The sequence below is a fragment of the Schistocerca serialis genome, chromosome 9, assembly GCF_023864345.2.
Source record: "Schistocerca serialis cubense isolate TAMUIC-IGC-003099 chromosome 9, iqSchSeri2.2, whole genome shotgun sequence".
NCBI classification, from domain to species: Eukaryota; Metazoa; Arthropoda; class Insecta; order Orthoptera; family Acrididae; genus Schistocerca; species Schistocerca serialis.
The window spans coordinates 208,663,769-208,683,969 of record NC_064646.1 but is presented as its reverse complement, the minus strand read 5'-3'; the positions used below and the strand labels follow the sequence as shown (position 1 = coordinate 208,683,969).

The window sequence follows — 20,201 nt, the reverse complement described above, 5'->3', positions numbered from 1 at the left end:
AAATTTGGCTGATAATTGTGATGGCACTTGCAAACTGGCTACTTGTAATTAAAATTCAATATACATAACATTTTTGCAGTTATACAGCACCAACACAAAATGAGTAATAATACCAATCTAATGTAGCAACTAGCAATTTTTTTCTGAGGACTGTTACATATCACGTATAAATGTCCTTCTGAAATGTTAACATCAAACAATCGATGATTTAGAATACCCATGTTCCTTCAGCTTGTGTTTCCAACGTTGATTTGAATTCTAGCGTTTGTTTGTTTGACTCAGAAGCGCATAGTATGAATATGATGCATTTACAAGCTGGAAAAGAGATGCAAATTGATTAGAGTCCATTAATAATGGTGTGAAGGACTGTAGCCAGTGTCATCAAAAATGACACAGAACAAATATTACTACTCTGTTCCATTATGGTCTGAAGTTATGTTACTAGAGAACTATATTTATTTTCAGTAATATGTTGTTACATAAAACCACTTTAATTAATACTGAGAGATATCTTTAAGAACATGGAGATATATAGATTGATAAATATGCTATTTGGCAAATAATTTGTACTCTATCATCTAAATTTTCATTGGACATATATATCTATGATAAGTTGAATTACCATAACATACCATATCATATATATGAAAATTTTCAAAATATCACAATGTTCAACAACAAAAAACATAAATGAAAATAACATTGAAGAAAATAATGAAATATCTCCATCTCAACTTCATCAGTCTAAAGTAAATTAAGAAGTAATAGTAAGAACTGTGCCAAGTGCCACCATAATTTATCGGTAGGAATTACAACATAATTGGTCTGGAACAAACTGATAAAATAATCTTAGTCCATGACTCAATGGCTGGATCAGATAAGAAATAGTAGCTCATTAGGACATGGACACGTTTTCCCTTCTTTTTGATTCATTCTAGCATATTTACTCACGACATGTATAGTACACTTAGTGGTGAACGCTAAGTCCTACGTTTTCAATTCATTTTTGTGTTTCACAATGAGAACAATATGAGTAATCATATCTTAATGTGTTGATGCATGACAGTATATTCATATTTTATACTCATTTTTGTGAATTACTATTTACATAACTAAAATGTTTGTGTAAGAAATAATCTACGTTTACAACGAATATGAAAATCATGTACCTCATTACCAATAAATAGGTATCCAATTTAGTGAGACCAATATTGAAAGATAATTTTAAAAATTTGGTTTTGTTTAGTAATGACATTTTGTATTGAGAAAAAAAAGTGAAAGATCGGCAGAAGAGCCAATTTACAAAGTGAGATATATATGTGACCATTTTCTAAATGAGAGACCATTTGTGTGAGTTGGAAAAGCAGCAACTCCCTCTAACATAAGACGGCAAGTTTTTGGTATTGTACAATAATTTCATACATTGGAAAGTTATCGATTGAAAATTCAAACAATTTCACATTAAAAAAGGACCAGTATTTGTAGTTTATTATTCTGGAATATGAACACTGTCTTTAACTTCAGAGTGTTAATTTCTTACGAGAAGACTTGCAGTGTATTTATCACGCAATAATGTATTTATTGGAATTTCAGATCATAGAGCACAGCAATCAGTTGTCCTTCTCTTACAGGTTTTATCTGGCAAATCTAGATTTCGGCTAGTGCCCAACCATTATCGGTGCTCTATTTCATCGTCTCTAAGCATGTCCCAGCATGTTAGTCTCCTGTTGTTCGACCTTCTCTCACAGTTCTTTCAAAAATGCTGCATAATGAAGGTAGGCTTGTCGCAAAGTCTACCTTCATTATACAATAGTCTAGAAACAACTGTGAGAGAAGCTCAAACCACATGTGACTAATGCACTAGAACATGCTTTGATATGATGAAATGGTGCATTAATAATTGCTAGGCATTAGCCATAATCTTAACACCTGCAAGAAAAGGATGACTGATTACTGTGGACTATCATTTGGAAGTCATATCACAGTCGTTGAATGCACTCGCACTCCTAATGGAAAGTAACCTGATTATAATTATTGGAATCTGAGCAGAGAAACCCATCTTTGCTTCTCACTGCATACTATCGAAATTACGCACTTACCTTGCAAAACTAAATATTTCAAGAACATGTCTTTGATGATCAGAAAGACTGCTGTAATCTCTCACTTCTGTGACCACAAATCAAAATGCGCCATAAGATTTTGATTTGCTTGTTACACTTAGTTTCTAATGTAATCTAAATTATGCAAATTAGTTCTGTTCATGAATTATTATATACTTTTTACTTTCTTCCTTCAAGCCTCTGTCATAGAATTAATATATCCTACACCCATGTTATATTTGTGAATTTATGTGCACATGTCATCTGTATGATATTAAATTATGTAAATAAACTGAACATGGAAGTAAATAACTTTTACAAAAATATATTTAGAAAGCGGGTCATGGAACACATCGGACAGATACAAAATTACATGGGAAAAACAATCGTACTCTCATTTCAGCTTATCTGTATCCATTCTCAAGTCAAGTCAAGACATTCCTTGCAGATAACTGACGTGAAAGCCGGCTGTGTTAACTCTAGGAAAACGTATTAATATCACCCTGATATGAGGAGCGAAGAACACCCCTGTTGTCACAGAGGTTTGCATCCAGAGCCACCCAGACAGACCACCAGTAACTCACTATGGAGCAAGCTAATCAGGAAACTCCGCAAAACTAGCTTTGTCGAAAACTGGAAGCTGTGTGCGTAATTCTACAAACCTGGGCAACGTCAAATGCTGTACTGCCATCGTTTAGTATGAAACTAGACTGCGATACTCGCTGTATCTCGCAGGAAACCGGCGTCAACCGGGGTTGTTAGTGAGCATTTTGGCACACGTAATTTACATCCTACAAAACGCATATGATGTGATACCTCACGAAGGACGATCCACATCGTCATGATCAGATTCCAAAATGAATGGGACGTAAGCCTTCGTTGCCCTTATGATGTACCTTTTATGTGTGTAGCTAATTTGTACTCGTATGTGAATGGAGAGGTAAATAAGCAAAACACCAGATATAGGCAGATGTCAACCATCACTGGATAACTCTATCGAAGTTCGTTGTCGCATTTAACAATAATGGTTTCATGTTGGAGATAGGGTTCTGGTACTGTTGTCCCCTTTTACATTATGGGAACACTAACAGCAGCCAGTTATAAACATATGTTATGTGTTGTCGTCGCTGCTGTCGTGTCATTTTCTTCTTTCAACCTGATGGCCTACAACCTCATTATGGCCCAGCTGATCCGGCAAACGTCAGTATCCAGTTTCGTCTGAGATAGCCATGCCTTTGAGGCACTCCACAGCAATGACAGCCACATTCCCAGGATTAAAATCATTTAGACTGTGTATGCGGTGAAGATTAGAAACCTCCAGCAACTCAGAGACCAGACTGTGGATATTTCTGCTCACATTTAAGTACATGTGTCGGTTAAAGTCCGTGAGAAATGAACGAGGTGGAGGACAACGAGCCTACAGCGTGTTGAACATCACATCAAGCACACTATAGACTTCCTCACTACAAAATGGTATGCTGAAATGAAACGTTTCAAGTTCTTCTTGTGTATCTCTGCCAATCTGGTGAGCGCTTAAGGTTGGCTGTTACAGCAATTCTACATTCTATTAGTTTTGTAATCTGTTATTCAGTCTGTTGCACCACCAACTAATGTGTATGGTACACCCTCCTCAGCAATGCAGAAAGCACAGGAAAGCAGGTGAAGCCGTGACAGCAGAGCAGCATTTCAACGTAGGTAGTCTGTTGGTATTGCGGTGTGTCTCACAGTGTCACAAATATGGGCAGCATGGACGCCAAATTGTGGACGCAACACAAAGGTGGAAAAACAACGACTCGGATGACCCACTTTCTCCATGCCCAGGTTACAGTGTGTTCCTACTTGGGACGTTGAAAGCAGTGCGATAACGTAATAAGCTTGGGCCATTTCTCTGTGGAGATATCTTAACCTATAACTGACCAGTATCGATTAGGGACCTATGACAATCCACCGTACGGAGCATCTAGCTTCATACGAATTCTTAAAGGACAGAAATCTCCTCCTGGGAGGCTGCAGCGCCCCATCGATACCGAGACCGACGGCAAACGTTTTGGTGCCTGCGACTGGTGAGACACTTGGTGGCTGACCTTACAGAGCCAGACATGCAGCCGGTCTCCCGTCGCTGAAAGGGTGTATAGCCTTTGATGCCCACGTCTGCTCCAGTGGGTAGACTCCACTGCTGTGGGGCTCTCCTGTCTGCAAGCCACAGCGTGACTGAGGACTCCTTCTTCACACAGGGCTACCGCATGCCACTAGCATCATGGCTGATGCATTGAGTCATCTGACACACCTCAGCAGCCTTGTGCCATACCTGGCGTCATTGCAGCGTCCACACAGCGCACGTGCTGGCATCAGACGGTACTGGCAGGGTGTACGCTGCGTACGCTGTGCTGCCACGGATAGCACAGTATATCATTGCAACATTTGTGTATTGTTGAATAACTGTTAATACTGTTTCACTATAGCCTGTGGGTCTCAGAAAGGCATCCACTCATGAAACTGCGACATCTTGACCTCGATCGGCTCTCAGTAGCCACACTGAGTAAAGTCTGAATTACAGGTGTTACAGACCCGAAGCTTTTAAGTAAATGCATAAAAACAGATTAACATGTTGTTTTCACACGTATCAGTTTTCAAATCTCTGAGAAAAGTAGTGAACTGTAAAATAGTAAGAGTTTCAAAAACTGCATGTCTTTCGAGAAACTATAAACTGTATTCAGCACAGGATACTTTTCATTTGCTTGGTTGAGGGCATGACCACGTGGGTGCACTAGTGGTCTGACTGCCCGCAGAGTATATTACAGCCTGGAAAAGATGCAAAGTCACAGTCTGATTGTATGTGCTGAAACTCTGATAACTCCGGTTGTATCTAAGTGGGAAACCAATAAACTTGAAGCTAGCTCCACCTAAATGGATGCATGATACAGGGTTACGGCTCAAACCAACCGAAACCCAAGCGGTACTGCTTGGTCTTTCCGGTCTCCTTAACCCCACATATCGGGAATCCTATCTTAAACAATAAATGGGACAAATACCAACTTCTCTTCCTCAGCAAACAATGTAGAAGTAATAATAGATCAAAATCACATTTGGACCGAGCAAATAACTGTAGCACGGAAGAAAGCATTAGCATGTCTCCATTCATTAAAAATATATAGAAAGCTTCTCCCTCTGTATCTGAAAAAGAAGTACAGACACTTCCGTTTCTAATTATTGATTTCATTGAGGCATTTTTCAGGAATGCTTAAGGCACCTGGAAGTAGTCATGATGGCCTATGTTCGTTATGTCACATTCGACTCTTTGATCATATTTCACCATAATATGCACAGCTATACTGGTTGCACGCAGATAAGCGCAGAGATTTCCATACAATTTGGCTTCACTAATGTGTTATCAACCTACACTGTCAATTTCTTCTCACCTAGATATTAACACTCTTCTCTGAAAAACGTAGCAGGACCATCAGTTCCCAACAGAATGCTTTCTTTCCTACTCCATCATTCATCCTTTTTCTCGAAGTCCGTCTCAGGGGACCCGACTCTACTGTAACCTCCCGCATTATATTAAGGAACTGAAGAACATCTTCAGCTTCAGAAGACGATTAGTGACATATCATTTAAAGCAAGAATGACTATTACCATTGTCCCTCGACGCACCCGTTACACTTTACATCCTTTTTTCCAACCACATATTCCTCATTTTCCAGTATTCCTCGGTGTTCAGTCTCCTTCAATCTTTGTTTCCTCCAAACTCGCCCTATTTCAGAACATCTATGTCCTAAACCTATAATTCTTTTATATCTGCCTCTGTTATTATTGTCATTATTATTATTGTCATTATTAGTGACACCAACAGCAGTAGCAGAAGTACTGCCAGAGTTATTACTTCATATCTGTATTGCTTAACGATACTGACACTATAGACACTTAAATCGCTTTATTATTTGTCAGATTAAAATTGCTATTTCTTATGTATATTAGAAAACTAAGTACGTGTGAAACACTGGTCCGAAGTGTGAGAGTGCCTGGTGGCTTAATAAGATCAGTTTAAATAAAGAAACAAAAATAATAGTCTACAGACCTGTGTACTCAATCACACTGTGAAGTAAAGTACTGATAATGATGAGCGCAAACTTAGATCTTGTACTGAACAAAATTTGATAGTTTGTTGTTGTATTTGTTACATCAGTTTCATTACACATGTAGTTCTTGAGTTTTAGGATGTATGCTCTGCAAAGTATGTATTTATCATAATTGTAATTTGTTAGAACTTATGCTAAAGCAATGAAACAAATTATAGATACTGTTATTACTACTACTACTGTACTACTACTATTATTATTATTATTGTTATTATTATATTAAAATTGTGTCCGACCTCCTGTTGGTCGGGGTATGTGAAAACTCGACGTGGCACGAACTCAACAAGTAGTTGGGAATCACCTGAAGAAACACTGAGCCATGCTGCCTCTATAGTCGTCCATAATTGCTCAGATGTTTCCAGCGCTGGATTATGTGCACTAACTGATCTCTCAATTGTGCCCATTGTCGAGCGATTTGGGTGGCCAAAACATTCGCTGGAACTGTCCAGATATTCTTCAAGCAGGTCGCCAACAACTGTGGCCAAGGGACATGGCGTATCGTCGTCCATAAGAATTCCGACGTTGCTCGTGAACATGAAGACCATCAATGGCTGACAGTGGTTTCCAAGTACCCCAACACAATCATTTCCGGTCAATCATCGTTTCATTTGTTCCAGAGGACCCGGTACATGCCATGTAAAAGCAGCCCACACCATTATGAAGGCACCACCAGCTTGCAGAGAGCCTTGTTAATAGCTTTGGTCCATGGGTTCACGAGATCTGCGCCACATTCAAACCCTATCATAACCTCTTACCAAATGAAATCCGGACTCATCTGACCAGGCCACTGTTTTCCAGTCGTCTAGGGCACAGTCAATATGGTTACGAGCCCAGGAGAGGCGCTGCAGGTGAAGTCGTCCTGTTGGCAAAGGCACTCACGATGCTAATCTGCCGCCATAAGCCATTGACACCAAAATTTTTCTGCACAGTCCTGCGAACCACTTTGATTTCTGTGCTGTTACACACCGTGTTGTGTTGTCTGTTAGCACTGACTACTCTACGGAAACGCCGTTGCTCTCGGTCGATAACTGAAGGCCATTGGTCACTACGTTGTCTGAGGTACGACATAATGTCTTAAAATTGGTGTTGTCAGCACACTCCTCACACTGTGGATCTCGGAATTCTGAAATATCTAACGATATCTGAAATGGATGTCCCATGTGATCTAGCTCTAACGACGAGTCTGCGTTCAAACTCTCTTAGTTCCCACAGCGTGGGCATAATCACGTCGGACACAGTTCCCATTAATCACCTGAGTACAAACGACAGCTCCGTCAATGCACTGCGCTTTTACATCACATGTACTGGATTCTACCGCCATCTGTATACATGCATATGGCTATCCCGTGACTAATGTAACCTTTTTTTTTTTTTTTTTTTTTTCAACACTCTTCGAGTCTTCTCTATTCCAGTTTCCCTCAGTCCATGTTTTACCGTACAATGCTGTGTTCGAAATGTACAGTACATTCTTAGAAATTTCTTCCTCAGATATAAAGCCTGAGTTGGATTCTAGTGGACTTCTCTTGGCCAGAGATTCCCTTTTTATCAGGACTAGTCTGCCTTTTGTGTCCTCGTTGTTCCGTCCGCCATGGGATATTTTGATGTCTGACTTTAAGTTTCTCGTTTTTACCATTTCTGCTGCTTCTCATTACTTTCGTCTCTCTCTGATTTAGTCTCAGTCCACATTCCGTCCACATTGGACTCTTAATTTAATTCAGGAGATCCTGCAATTCGTCAGTTTCAATCAAGATAGCAATGTCATCTACGAGTCTTATCACTGACATGCTTTCACCCTGAACTTTTTACTCTTGAACCAACCATTTATTCCCGTCGTCGTATAGATCGAACTATTTGGGATCTTTAATCCGAGCACTTCGTTCTTGATCATTCACTCTTATTGTCCACCCTTGGTTTTTTTACATATTGCTTATTACCCATCTTTACATAAAGTTCTGTAGTCTCAGAATTTCAAACACCTTGCTCCATTTTATATCATCGAATGCTTTTACCAGGTCGACATTGCCTATGAACGTGTCTTGATTTTTCTTTAGTAACGCTTCCATTATGGACTGCAACGTAAGGATTGCCTCTCTGGTGCCTTTACCTTTCCTAAACTCAAACATTGTCATCTGACATATTTTCAGTTTCCTTTCCCATTCTTCTCTACATTATTCTCATCAGAATACTTGATGCATGAGCTGTTAAGCTGATTGTGCGGTAATTCTCGCTCTTGTTGTCTCTTACAGTCTTCGGAATTGTGTGCTTGTTTTTCCGAAAGTCTGATGATATATCACGAGACTCATATGTTGTACACACTAAAGTGAATAGTCGTTTCGTTGCCACTTCCGCTAATACTTTAGAAATTCTGATGGAGTGTTATCTGTCCCTTTCTGCCTTATTCGATCTTAAGTCCTCCAAAGTTCTTTTGAATTGTAACACTGGATCCCCTCTATCTTCAAATGTCGTCTCCTGTTTATTTTTCTATCATCAGACAATTCTTCCCAGTCACAGAGGCCTTGAATGTACTCTTGTCATCTATCCAATCTCTCCCCTGCATTAAAATTGGTAGTCCCAGTGCACCCTTAATGTCACCACCCTTGCTTTCCGTTTCCCCGAAAGTTGTTTTGACTTTTTGATACGCTCAGTCAGTCCTTCCGACATCGCTTCCCTTACATTTCTTTTCCGTTTCTTCACGTTTTTCATATCTTCATTTCACCTTAGCTTTAATAAACTTCCTGTTGATTTCATTCGTCATCGATTTGAATTTCTGCATTCCTGCTTATCCCCGAATATTTTTGTATTTCATTCTTCCATCGATAAAATGATTGTCTTTTAGTTATGTCCACTGATTTATGTCAACTGATGTAATGTCAATTGAGCTGCCTACTGAACCGCTCTTTATGGAAGTGTCTTTAGCCTCAGAAACTTCATGTGAATCTCTTCATTCCTTAGTGTTTCCGTATCCCTCTTCTTTCGGCACTGATTCTTTCTGGCTTGTTTCTGAAACTTCAGTCTAGTCTTCATCACTAATAGACTGTGATTTGGGTCTATATCTGCTACTGGGTACGCCATACAATCTAGAATCTGATTTCGGAATCTCTGCGTGATCATGTTGTAATCTGACTGAAATTTTCTCGTATCTCCCTGCCTCTGCCAAGTACACATCTTTCTCTTGTGATTTTTGAACAGGGTATTCGCTATTACGAGCTGAAATTTACTGCTAAACTCAATTAGTTTCTCCTCTATCATTCATAGTCCCAATGCTACATTCTCCCATAACCGTTTCTTCTACTACTCCTTTACCATTTGATTTTCATCTCCCTTCCAATTCTGAATTACCCGTTCATTATCTTTATATAGTTTCTATATGTTTTCATCTTCGGCTTGCGACGTCGACCTGTATGCCTGAACTATTGCTGTCGGTATTACTTTGCCGTCGATTCTGACGGCAACAAACCGATCGTTAAACATTTCATAGTAACTCACTTTTAGCCCTTTCTTCCAATTCGTAACAAATCCCACGCCGTTATGCCATTTTCTCCTACTGTTGATATTTCTCTATACTCACCTGACCAGACATCCTTGTCTTCTTTGTGTTTCATTTCGCTGACCGACATTACATCTAGACTGAACCGTAGAATTCCCATTTTCAGATTTGCTAGTCTCCCATACCACGTTCAAACTTCTGACATGCCATGCCCCGACTCATAGAGCCTTATCCTTTTGCTGGTTTTCCAATCTTTCTCTCATGGTGACCTTGTCCTTGGCAGTCCCTCCGAGACATCCGAATGGGGGACCTTTTGCCAATGGAGAGGTCATTATTACACTGCTTCAGGTACAGACCACATGCCTTGTGGATACACATAGTGCGTCTATAATGCAGCGGTATTCATTCCCTTCTGCATCCTCATGCTGTTGATCATTGCTGATTCTTCCGCCTTTGTGTGTACTTTCCCAGCCCAAGGGCAAGGGAGTGCCCTGACCGTCTGTCCGCTCTTGTACTCTCTTTTGGCTGGCTGTTGGCAGCTTGAGGGTGACTTTTTATACCGGAATTCTTCGGACACCATATCTAATTATTTTGATTCAAAATTTAAGCAGTGCAGGGTTTGATCCCAAGACCGAAGACGTTTTGATTAGTAACCAATGATTCTACAATTAGACTCGTAAATCATAGTCAACTCTAGAACACTAAAATCTTAATTAGAATGTTAAAAACAAGGCTGATGGGAAGTTATATTTAGGTATGGGCCAGTAGTTAGCAACAAACTGTGATCCCCCACCCCTCCACCACTCCACAATATCGAACCCTGAATTCGTTTTTGGAAGCTAGGTATAACTACAAACAGTCAGGCAAATGAACTTACTGAGACAAATGCCTTCTTATCGATGGGGTAGAGATGTCCAGCGGTGAGTATCAGCGGCTTCTGTGCGCGGCTGATGAGGATCCTCATAGCACGCTTGAAACGCTCACTCGCCTCCATCCATGAGCAGCTGTATGCAGCTGCTGACAAAGCCTCCGCCTGCGGACAACGATACAAGATAAGGTCGTACGTTACCTGATTATAGGAAGCTGACAGTTGATGTCACAGTCTCATCGAATAAAGCGTGCTGGGGGAAAAAAGTGTTTCCTATTTCCATGCATATTTATTTGAGTCAGTTGTTCCACATGTTGTTCTACGTGATTCACATACGGTCTCTGAATAAGATCCTTAAGACCATAGTTGACCATCTCAGCAGCTAAACGGTAGGCGGAGCTGTAAATATTTTATGAATTTTATGGAGACTTTTATTTTTATGGTTACCTGTTTCAGTCAGTTACTGACCATCTTTAGACATTATACCATGTTACCAGGCGGTGGCTGTGAATGTAGCATGCTTTACGAACTCCACGAATGTCTCCTCTACTCTCTCTCTCCCTCTCTCTCTCTATCCCCCCTTTCTCTCTCTCTCTCTATATATATATATATTCTTCTCCCTATTGTCTACCTCCTCCCCCTCTCCTTGTCTGTCCACCTTACCCTCTCCCTCTCTCGGTCCAAATTTTTGCCATTCTCACCGCAATCGGAGCTAGGTGGTCTTACAGTAGTACTTCTTTCAGGACAACTAGCTGTATGTCTAATAATACTCTAGTGTTGCCACTAGTTTTGAGCGTATCGCAGAAACTAGCAATTCATCCACAGTGGTAAAAAGTAGCTGGTGGACGCTACGATGTCAATATGTTATCGCGAGTATTGGCTACGAGTTTATATGGGGTGTTAATCATGTGCAAAGGAGTATATAGAGGGTCTATACACGGGCGATGTACTTGAGGACAATATTATGGAAATGGAAGAGGACGCAGATGAAGATGAATTGGGAGATACGATATCGCGTGAAGAGTTTGACAGAGCACTGAAAGACCTGAGTCGAAACAAAGTCCCGGGAGTAGACAACATTCCATTCGAACTACTGACGGTCTAGGGAGAGCCAGTTCTGACAAAACTCTACCATCTGGTGAGCACGATGTATGAGACAGGGGAAATACCCTCAGACTTCAAGAAGAATATAATAATTCCAATCCCAAAGAAAGCAGGTGTTGACAGATATGAAAAATACCGAACTATCAGTTTAATAAGCCACAGCTGCAAAATACTAACGCGAATTATTTACAGACGAATGGAAAAACTGGTAGAAGCCGACCTCGGGGAAGATCAGTTTGGATTCCGTAGAAATGTTGGAACACGTGAAGCAATACTGACCTTACGACTTATCTTAGAAGAAAGATTAAGAAAAGGCATTTGTAGACTTAGAGAAAGCTTTTGACAATGTTGACTGGAACACTCTATCAAATTCTAAAGGTGGCAGGGGTAAAATACAGGGAGCTGAAGACCACAACAACAACAGTCATGTGCAGTGATCCTGGAGGTGAAACTCAGTGGTTGTCGAGGAGTATGAAATGTTTTTTCAGAATACAAAATAAATTAAGGGAAGCCATCCAGGCACAGTAAGAAGAACTGTAATTGTGCTACGGTAAAGAGTCCTCCTCATAATATCATTTTATTTCGCTGCTCTGTTGCATATGTTGAAAAGTATTGTCACGAAGGCAGAGAGTTATAATTGCTTGGAATATATCTTTGTTTGCGCCGTTTAATATGGGCATTCGTGTTGAGCAAGGAATGCGGCTCGTGTGAAAGCATAAGAGGCAGTAACAAATGCTGATAGTGTAGAACGTTTGATTATTTGTTTACTTAATAAAGGGTAATCATGTCGCAGACATTATAACAAGGTGCCGGTGTTCCGGCAGCACACGAGGCTACAAACTACTCGGTATTGAAAGTTGTAAGTGACGAGATAAGAAAGGTGAGAGACTGGAAGCAATTCAGGCTAGGGAGAAGGAAATAATCTCTGGGGTACAAGGAGAAATTGGGAATGAGATTCGAGGCTGAAGATGCGTCTGGACACACCCCGGACAGCGGGAGTGTACCAATCTGTCACCAGCGATACAGCAACCGCAGTGATGATCATGTACCATTCCATATCATAACAGGAGCCCTTTTATCGTCATCCGCGGCACCCTTAAAGCACAGCTGTACGCCGACGATATTCTGTGACCTATTTTGTGGTCCTTCACGGAGAGCTGTCCTGGGCTTACATTTGTGCTGGCACACAGCAAGATGCTCTACTGTTTGTCTTCGTGCTTCCCAAACCCTATCTTGCCCAGCCAGACCGCCGGATCTCTCGCTCATTAATAGTATTTGGAGTACTATGGCCAGGGTCCGCAAACCAGCTAGTGCTATTAGGATATATGGTGCCAATTAGACATAATTTGCTACGATGTGCCCCAGGATTACGTTCAAAAACACACAAAGTCCTATCTCTTGTGGGAATCGGAATTGGCGAGTGTGGGATCCATCGGTAAATGATGCTACTCTAAAGTGCACGTCATTTATGACGGCGGCCGAGTTTAAGTTCGTTCTCCGCATCTGACGTCACAAAACACACTCAGCCAATCAACATAGAACGACGCTGGCAGAGCTCGACTGCAGTGCACAGCACGGACGAGTATCTTCAGTTTTAGAAACGTTCAGTCATAAAGAAAGTAATTGAACAAAAGCAATGTCTTGATAGCAGACTTTCTATGAAAGAAAGTTTGGAAAAAGCTATCTTTATACTAATTGCTTCACATTCTATTAATAAATTAAAGCAAACAAGCAGTATGCCTCCTAATTCAGGCGATAGGAAGGATAGATGTTCATATCATTCTCACTAACCGCTTTTTCTCAATAAAGAATAGCGTTATTTGTTTATTTCCTGTTGTACTTCGACGAAACGTGAGTAATTCACAGTCATACCAACAGTATTTGTCGGCATTTTGCGTGATAGTTCAAAGTCCTTCGGGAGATGTATTGTATGACAAGCTGCGTTAGTGTAATGGTTTAAGTGTTTGAATGATAAGCAAAACATTCTAATTTCAAATCTTGTTTGGCGCTTAATATTTTCTTTATTTAAAAACAACATCGAAGTGTCTTACTTCATGAATTTTATTCGTTTGAATGTAATTTTTCGAAATTTCTAGTGTCAACTAAAATCGACCATATGGAAAGTATACGCTTTTGACTTTTACCTGTGCAAACTCTTCAAAATTTCGTGCAATGCTTCACTACATCTAATGCTGCACGATAACTGCGTTGAACATCGAAACAAAATTAAGTAAGTTATGGGGGGAAGGTATCCGTCAAAGAAGATGTGTAAAAATCAAATTTTGGGGGCAAATAGTTTTTGTGAAATGATGGTAAAACGAATGATAAAGTGTGTCAAAGCAGTCGAAAAACCATGTGTCTGCACAGGCGAGCAGTGCAATGATGACAAAATCGCGCACATCGCGGGATGCGGGGAGCACGTCTCTGTAGCAGCGAAAGGGTTAATGCGGCCGTGGTGGCTTTACTTCATAAACTGCGCGCTCACCCCTAAACGTAAGTTTGCGAACTATACTATGGCGCTGCTTCTCTTGGCGCGTACAACTGGCAACGCAGCAATCTACCGCGTCTGGGCGGGCATGCGCGAACCGCCAAGATAAAAGAATTGAACTATAGTTATCTAGAACTGCCTGGGAACTTCGGTCAGCTGGGAAGCGTTCTCGCATGGTTGAGGCTCTTAACGCAACCGCTGGCGTTAAGCGGAGAAGCGGGTTCGAGTCCCGATCTCGCACAAATTTTCACCTGCTCCTATTGATTCGTTTCAATGCCTAGATGTTGCTGATGTCACTGAAAACCTCAAACCAAAAGTGTCTACAATTATAATTTTTTTGAGAAGTTGCAGTTCATACCGACAGCTAAATCGTCGCAGATGTAATCGTTACACAAGTAGCCACATAAGAGAAAATATCATGTTATATTGCAGACGTCTTTCATCGATTGGGAATTTAATTTTTTGACATGAGATATTTCATAACAATTGCTGTAGCACCATTCGTGTGATAAATTTTAGATAATGTTTGTTTTACTAAGTTCATTATTCCCTAGTCGTTACAAAGCGTGATGTGTCTATAGATTGGCGAAATCTAAGAATTTACTAAGAATAAGCACACAAGTAAAAACCTAAATTAATGCATTCGACAGTAACTACTATTCTACAGAATGAAATTTTCACTCTGCAGCGGAATATGCGATGATATGAAACTTCCTGGCAGTTTAGAACTGTGAGCCATATCGAGTCTCGAACACGGGACCTTCGCTTTCGCGGGCCAGTGCTCTATCCTCTCAGCTACCAAAGCACGATCCGTCCTCACAGATGTGATTCCGCCAGTAACTAGTCTCCTACCTTCCAAACTTCACAGAAGCCCTCCTGCGAACCTTCCAGGAGTGCCTGCTCTGCAAGGTTCGCAGGAGAGTTTCTGTGAAGTTTAGGAGGTAGGAGACTACGTACTGGCGGAATTAAAGTTGTGAGAATGGATCGTGAGTCGTGCTCGGGTAGCTCAGATGGAGAGCAATTGCCATCGAAAGCAAAGGTCCCAAATTCGAGTCTCGGCTCTGGACACAGTTTTAATCTGATAGGAAGTTTCAATTACTAGTTCTGTTTGAAGACAATTTGGATAGGGTAAGAAATAGTCGTGGTCGTTGATCTGCGAATTGTGTTGCGTACCAGTTGTACTTGATCATATTCGTTGAAACGTGGTGATGAAAGCTGGCAATTCACAAATAGTTTAAGTTTAACAGTACTACTCCGCCGATAAACATGAAATGACAAACTGCTATCGTAAATCATACTGTCCCACAATTTTCTGAAAAATGCTCCAGAGTGGTGAAACGTTTGTTTGTCGGAAGGCTGACTCACACTACTAATTCCGAACGGTATCCTCATTACGTTCAGTCTTTTCGTCATCCCTATAAAGCTAGAAGTGTCGTTTCCTCCAAGCCAAGAGTCCAAAAAAAGCAATTGATGGTTTTCTGAAGACAGTAAGAAGACTTCTTGGATGTAGTATTGAAACATATTCTGCCGCATTTTGCCAGATTTTGCTACTTCGATTACAAAGGTTTTGCAGCTAAACAGTCTTCCTTTAAATTTGTGATCCTAATATCTTGAAGATATGTGTAAAGCTCCTTTGTGCTTCAATCTTGAGCTACAAACTTCATTCATTCGGTCTGCATGCAGTTCTTGTCCGAAACTGACTGACTGGATTTATATACAGCATTGTAGAGGATAACACGAAGCTTCATTCTCAAGTCACCTATAAATTTCTCTACAGTATTCCCCATTAGAGATATATCCTCTACACGTTTACTTGAAGTAAACTTCGTAATTTAGCGACTTCTTTTTCCGTGTAATTTCCTGAATCCCTTTAATCAGTTCGAGGAAGCAAGGAAATTAGCAACGTTCATTTCATTTACAATTCACACGCCTCGTCATCGTCGACCTCCTCAGCGACGGCACATTGACTCTCCAGGGCATGTCTAAATCTTTTGAATGTTTTTTTCTTTCATAATTTGGCTTGTTTCATTTTGGCACACATTTCGTGCTTTCTGTATATCTCTTTTTCACTTATACAATTCACGTTGATATTATGAAATGAAACTGGCTTTGCACACCGCTTGTGTTTTCTCTCCCTTTCGTTTACCAAAATATTTACAGCCTTTCCTTTGTCGCTGAAAGCTAACAGCATACATGTTTTCTTTGTGCTGTAAGGCTACTTTATTTTTGTTCTTGACTTTAATTAACACAACAATCATTGTTCTTTTTCCACAGTTTTTAACGATATATCAACATTATTCGAATGAATGTCAAGGAAATTAACTAATAAATAAAACATTTGTAGGTTTCCAAGAGAAATGGTTGATTTTAGTTGTATAGCACGTTCTTCACATTTCATCTTTGCAAGATTGAGCATTAGCATGATTCGACATTACTGTCCAACTCTGGAACCTGCACATAGACAGTTGCCTTTAGAAAGCATATACGAATGAGACCCACAGAAAATTGATTGAGTTTTATCCTCAAGGTTAACACTTAGTGATACAACACTGGGAACTGCAAATTATTATGGATTTTAAATGAGTTGCGTATTCGGCTGTGTGGCAACTGTGAATAATTTTGTCAGACGAACTATCAGTTGAGACTGAAATTAGCTTTCGAAACTACGATCGCGTTGTCCCGATGAGGCGTCAACGAAAGCCAGGCGCCTACCGTGTTGCACGTGGGCTGCCTATACAGCTACGGTGCTTGTGTACATTTTTTTAACGGCCTGGCGAACTGTGAATTTGGCAGTTTTCGAAACTTTTGGCAGTTAAAATTTTGACAGTGCTTCTCTTATGGTATAATCATCAAGGGTGAAAAATTTCTGTTAGGTTTCGAAATGTTGTAGCCTACCGTTCCATTGTAAGATTTAATCTTTTGGGTTAAGTTTAAAAAGAGAAAAAAGTTAAAAGAATCTGGTATTGGAAATCATTAAAAAGTAATATTTTTTAAATCTTAAATGATAAAGTACGTGACTAAATTAAGCTGGACATAAAGTACCTGCCCCCCAACCACCATGGTACAGCGGAGGTTAACTTAAAAAGTGGATTGTTTCGGGCATTAAATCCGAGGCTATAGTTTCTAAAACTATATATTTTACCTGCATACTCTGCTGTTGTATTTACGCAGTCAATGCAAGGTATGAATTATATCAACTTTTATGAAATGCAAAAGTTTCTCAGCGAAGAACTCTCATCATATATATCCAAAAATTCATTTCCTAACGTCATCTGAGGCACAAAAAGTGAGGCTTAATTCTTTCTCTACCAGTTCCCTCACAGGATGGAAGACGTTAATAAATAGTCATTTAATTAATGCCATAGTCAGAAGCAACAACAACAAAAATGATATTTCATGTCGTTTCGCTTTCCAACATGGAGAGAGGTGGGACATACAAGAATATGCATAAACATCTCAAGGATTTCAAACGACATCTGCACAAAAACGACATAACATACAGAAAACAGGCACACATCCGTGTTTAGAGTATCTTTCCGCGTTTTTAAACCGCATTATACATTATCAGCAAGAACGTCATGACCAACGGCCTTCTATCCCTAATAAGCCCGTCCGGGCGAAAGCAGCGTCACCTGGCGAGAAATGACATCTAGTCAGATACATGCACGGTGCACGTAGTATCAGTGAGCACGCTGTCCGTGTGTAGAGTGGGTAGTTGAGCGATCTATCTGAGTTTGACCAAGGACAGTTTGTGATGGCGCGGAGACTCCGCACGAGCATTTCGGAAGCTGCACGACTTGTCGGGTATTCTAGCAGCGCTGTGGCGAGTGTATTCAACGCTTGGCGAAACCAAGGTGAAAGCACGTCATGACGTCGTGGGTTTGGGTGGGCACCCCTTATTACAATCGTCGCCTGGGCAGCCTACGAAACAGAACAGGAGGTGAATTTTGACGGAACTAACATCAGACTTTAAAGCTGAGCAGAGAACGAGTGTGTCTAAACACACAGTGAACCGAAAATTCCTAACGATTGGCCTCGGCAGCCGACGACCCATGCATGTTTTTTTTTTTTTTTTTTTTTTTTTTTTTTACTTTCATTCCAATTGATCCGTAGTGAGGAGGTCCTCCAGGATGTGGAACATGTCAGAAAAACAACAATACATGACAAATATTTAAACTAAAACAAATAAGCTAATGTACCATTCCACAGGTCCCAAGTGGAATGATCGTCATTTTTTAATGAACACTAAGAGTCATTTTACAAATACTATTGCACTGAATTAAAAATAAAAAAGTTTTTTATTTATTTATAAGGTAAGAAACATGTAATACAACTACTGTAATACTTATTTACAATGAACACATTACTGCACTGAAATGGTGCAGAAGTTAGATTATACTTACACACACACACACACACACACACACACACACACACACACACAAATTTTCAGTGAACACATTACTGCACTGAAATTGTGCAGAAGATATGTTGTACTTATATACAAATCAGTTGGTTTTCCTCAGAAATTCATCAATGGAGTAGAAGGAGTTGGCCACCAATAAATCCTTTAGGCTTCTCTTAAACTGAATTTCATTGGTTGTTAAGCTTTTTATGGCTGCTGGCAAGTTATTGAAAATCTGTGTTCCTGAATAATGCACACCTTTTTGTACAAGACTAAGTGACTTTAAATCCTTGTGAAGATTATTCTTATTTCTAGTATTGATTCCATGAATTGAGCTATTGGTTTAAAAAAGTGATATATTTTTAATGACAAATTTCATTAAGGAATAAATATATTGGGAAGCTGTAGTTAGTATCCCTAGTTCCCTAAACAGGCTTCTGCAGGATGTTCTTGAGTTCACACCACATATAATTCTTACTGCACGTTTTTGTGCCCGGAAAACTTTAGCTTGGCTTGATGAATTACCCCAGAAAATAATCCCATATGACATTATGGAATGAAAGTAAGCATAGTATGCCAGCTTTTTCATTTTTATATCCCCTATGTCTGACAAAATTCGCATTGCAAACAGAGATTTGTTAAGACGCTTCAGCAGTTCTGTGGTGTGCTCCTCCCAGTTGAATTTATTATCAAGCTGTAATCCCAAGAATTTAACACCGTCCACTTCTTCTATCTTCTTGTCATCATATGTTAGACATATACTCTTGGGACACCCCTTACAAGTTCTGAACTGCATGTAGTGTGTTTTTTCAAAGTTTAGTGACAAAGAATTGGCTAGGAACCAGTGATTAATGTCTACAAATATTTTATTGGCTGATCTTTCTAAGACTACACTTGATTTGCTATTTATTGCAATGTTTGTATCATCAGCAAACAAAACAAACTTGACATCTGGTAATGTTACTGATGAAAGGTCATTGATATACACAAGAAAAAGTAAGGGCCCCAAAATGGAGCCTTGTGGGACCCCACATGTAATTAGTTCCCAGTTGGATGATGCCTGATAGCTTGATACATGCTGATGTTATTACCATGGCATCGGCAGCTACGACTGAAATAGTCACGTGACCATCGACACTGCATTTTGGCGCAGTGGTATAGCATTGCATAGTATGATGAATCCCGATATCTTCTTCAAGATGCCGATGGGAGGGCGCGAATCCGTCATATTCCAGGGGAACAGCTCCCTGACACCCATATTGCGGGACGGAGACAAGCTGGCGGATGCTCTGTTATGCTCTGGGGCCAGTTCACATAGGCATCCATGAGTCTAGGGTGTTAATGTGTGGCACCATGACGGCCAAGGAGTATCGTGCACTGCTTGCAGATCACATACACCCCTACATGACGAACGTGTGTCCCGACGGCAGTGACATTTTTCGGCAAATAATACTCCAAGCCACAAAGCCAGTAGTGTGAGGGAGTGGTTCGGGGAACACAGTGGTACGTTCCAATTGACGTGGCGCCCCCCCCCCCCCCACCCCCAAGTCGGTAGATATTAACCCGATCGAACACATCTGTGATGTGATTGAACATGGCGTCACAGCTCAC

The 20,201-nt window shown here is 40.4% G+C and overlaps 1 protein-coding gene across 1 annotated transcript in view; it reads right to left on the bottom strand.

Moving 5' to 3' along the window:
- Nucleotides 1-258: 258 nt before the first annotated feature.
- The window catches only part of LOC126419483 (odorant receptor Or2-like), a 51,950-nt gene continuing 32,007 nt past the window's right edge, over nt 259-20,201 (bottom strand). The window contains exons 4-5 of the mRNA XM_050086672.1: nt 10,603-10,758; nt 259-315 (exon numbers count right to left, since the gene is read on the bottom strand). Of these exons, the coding sequence (XP_049942629.1) occupies nt 259-315; nt 10,603-10,758 (213 nt within the window). The remainder of the gene's footprint in view (nt 316-10,602; nt 10,759-20,201) is intronic.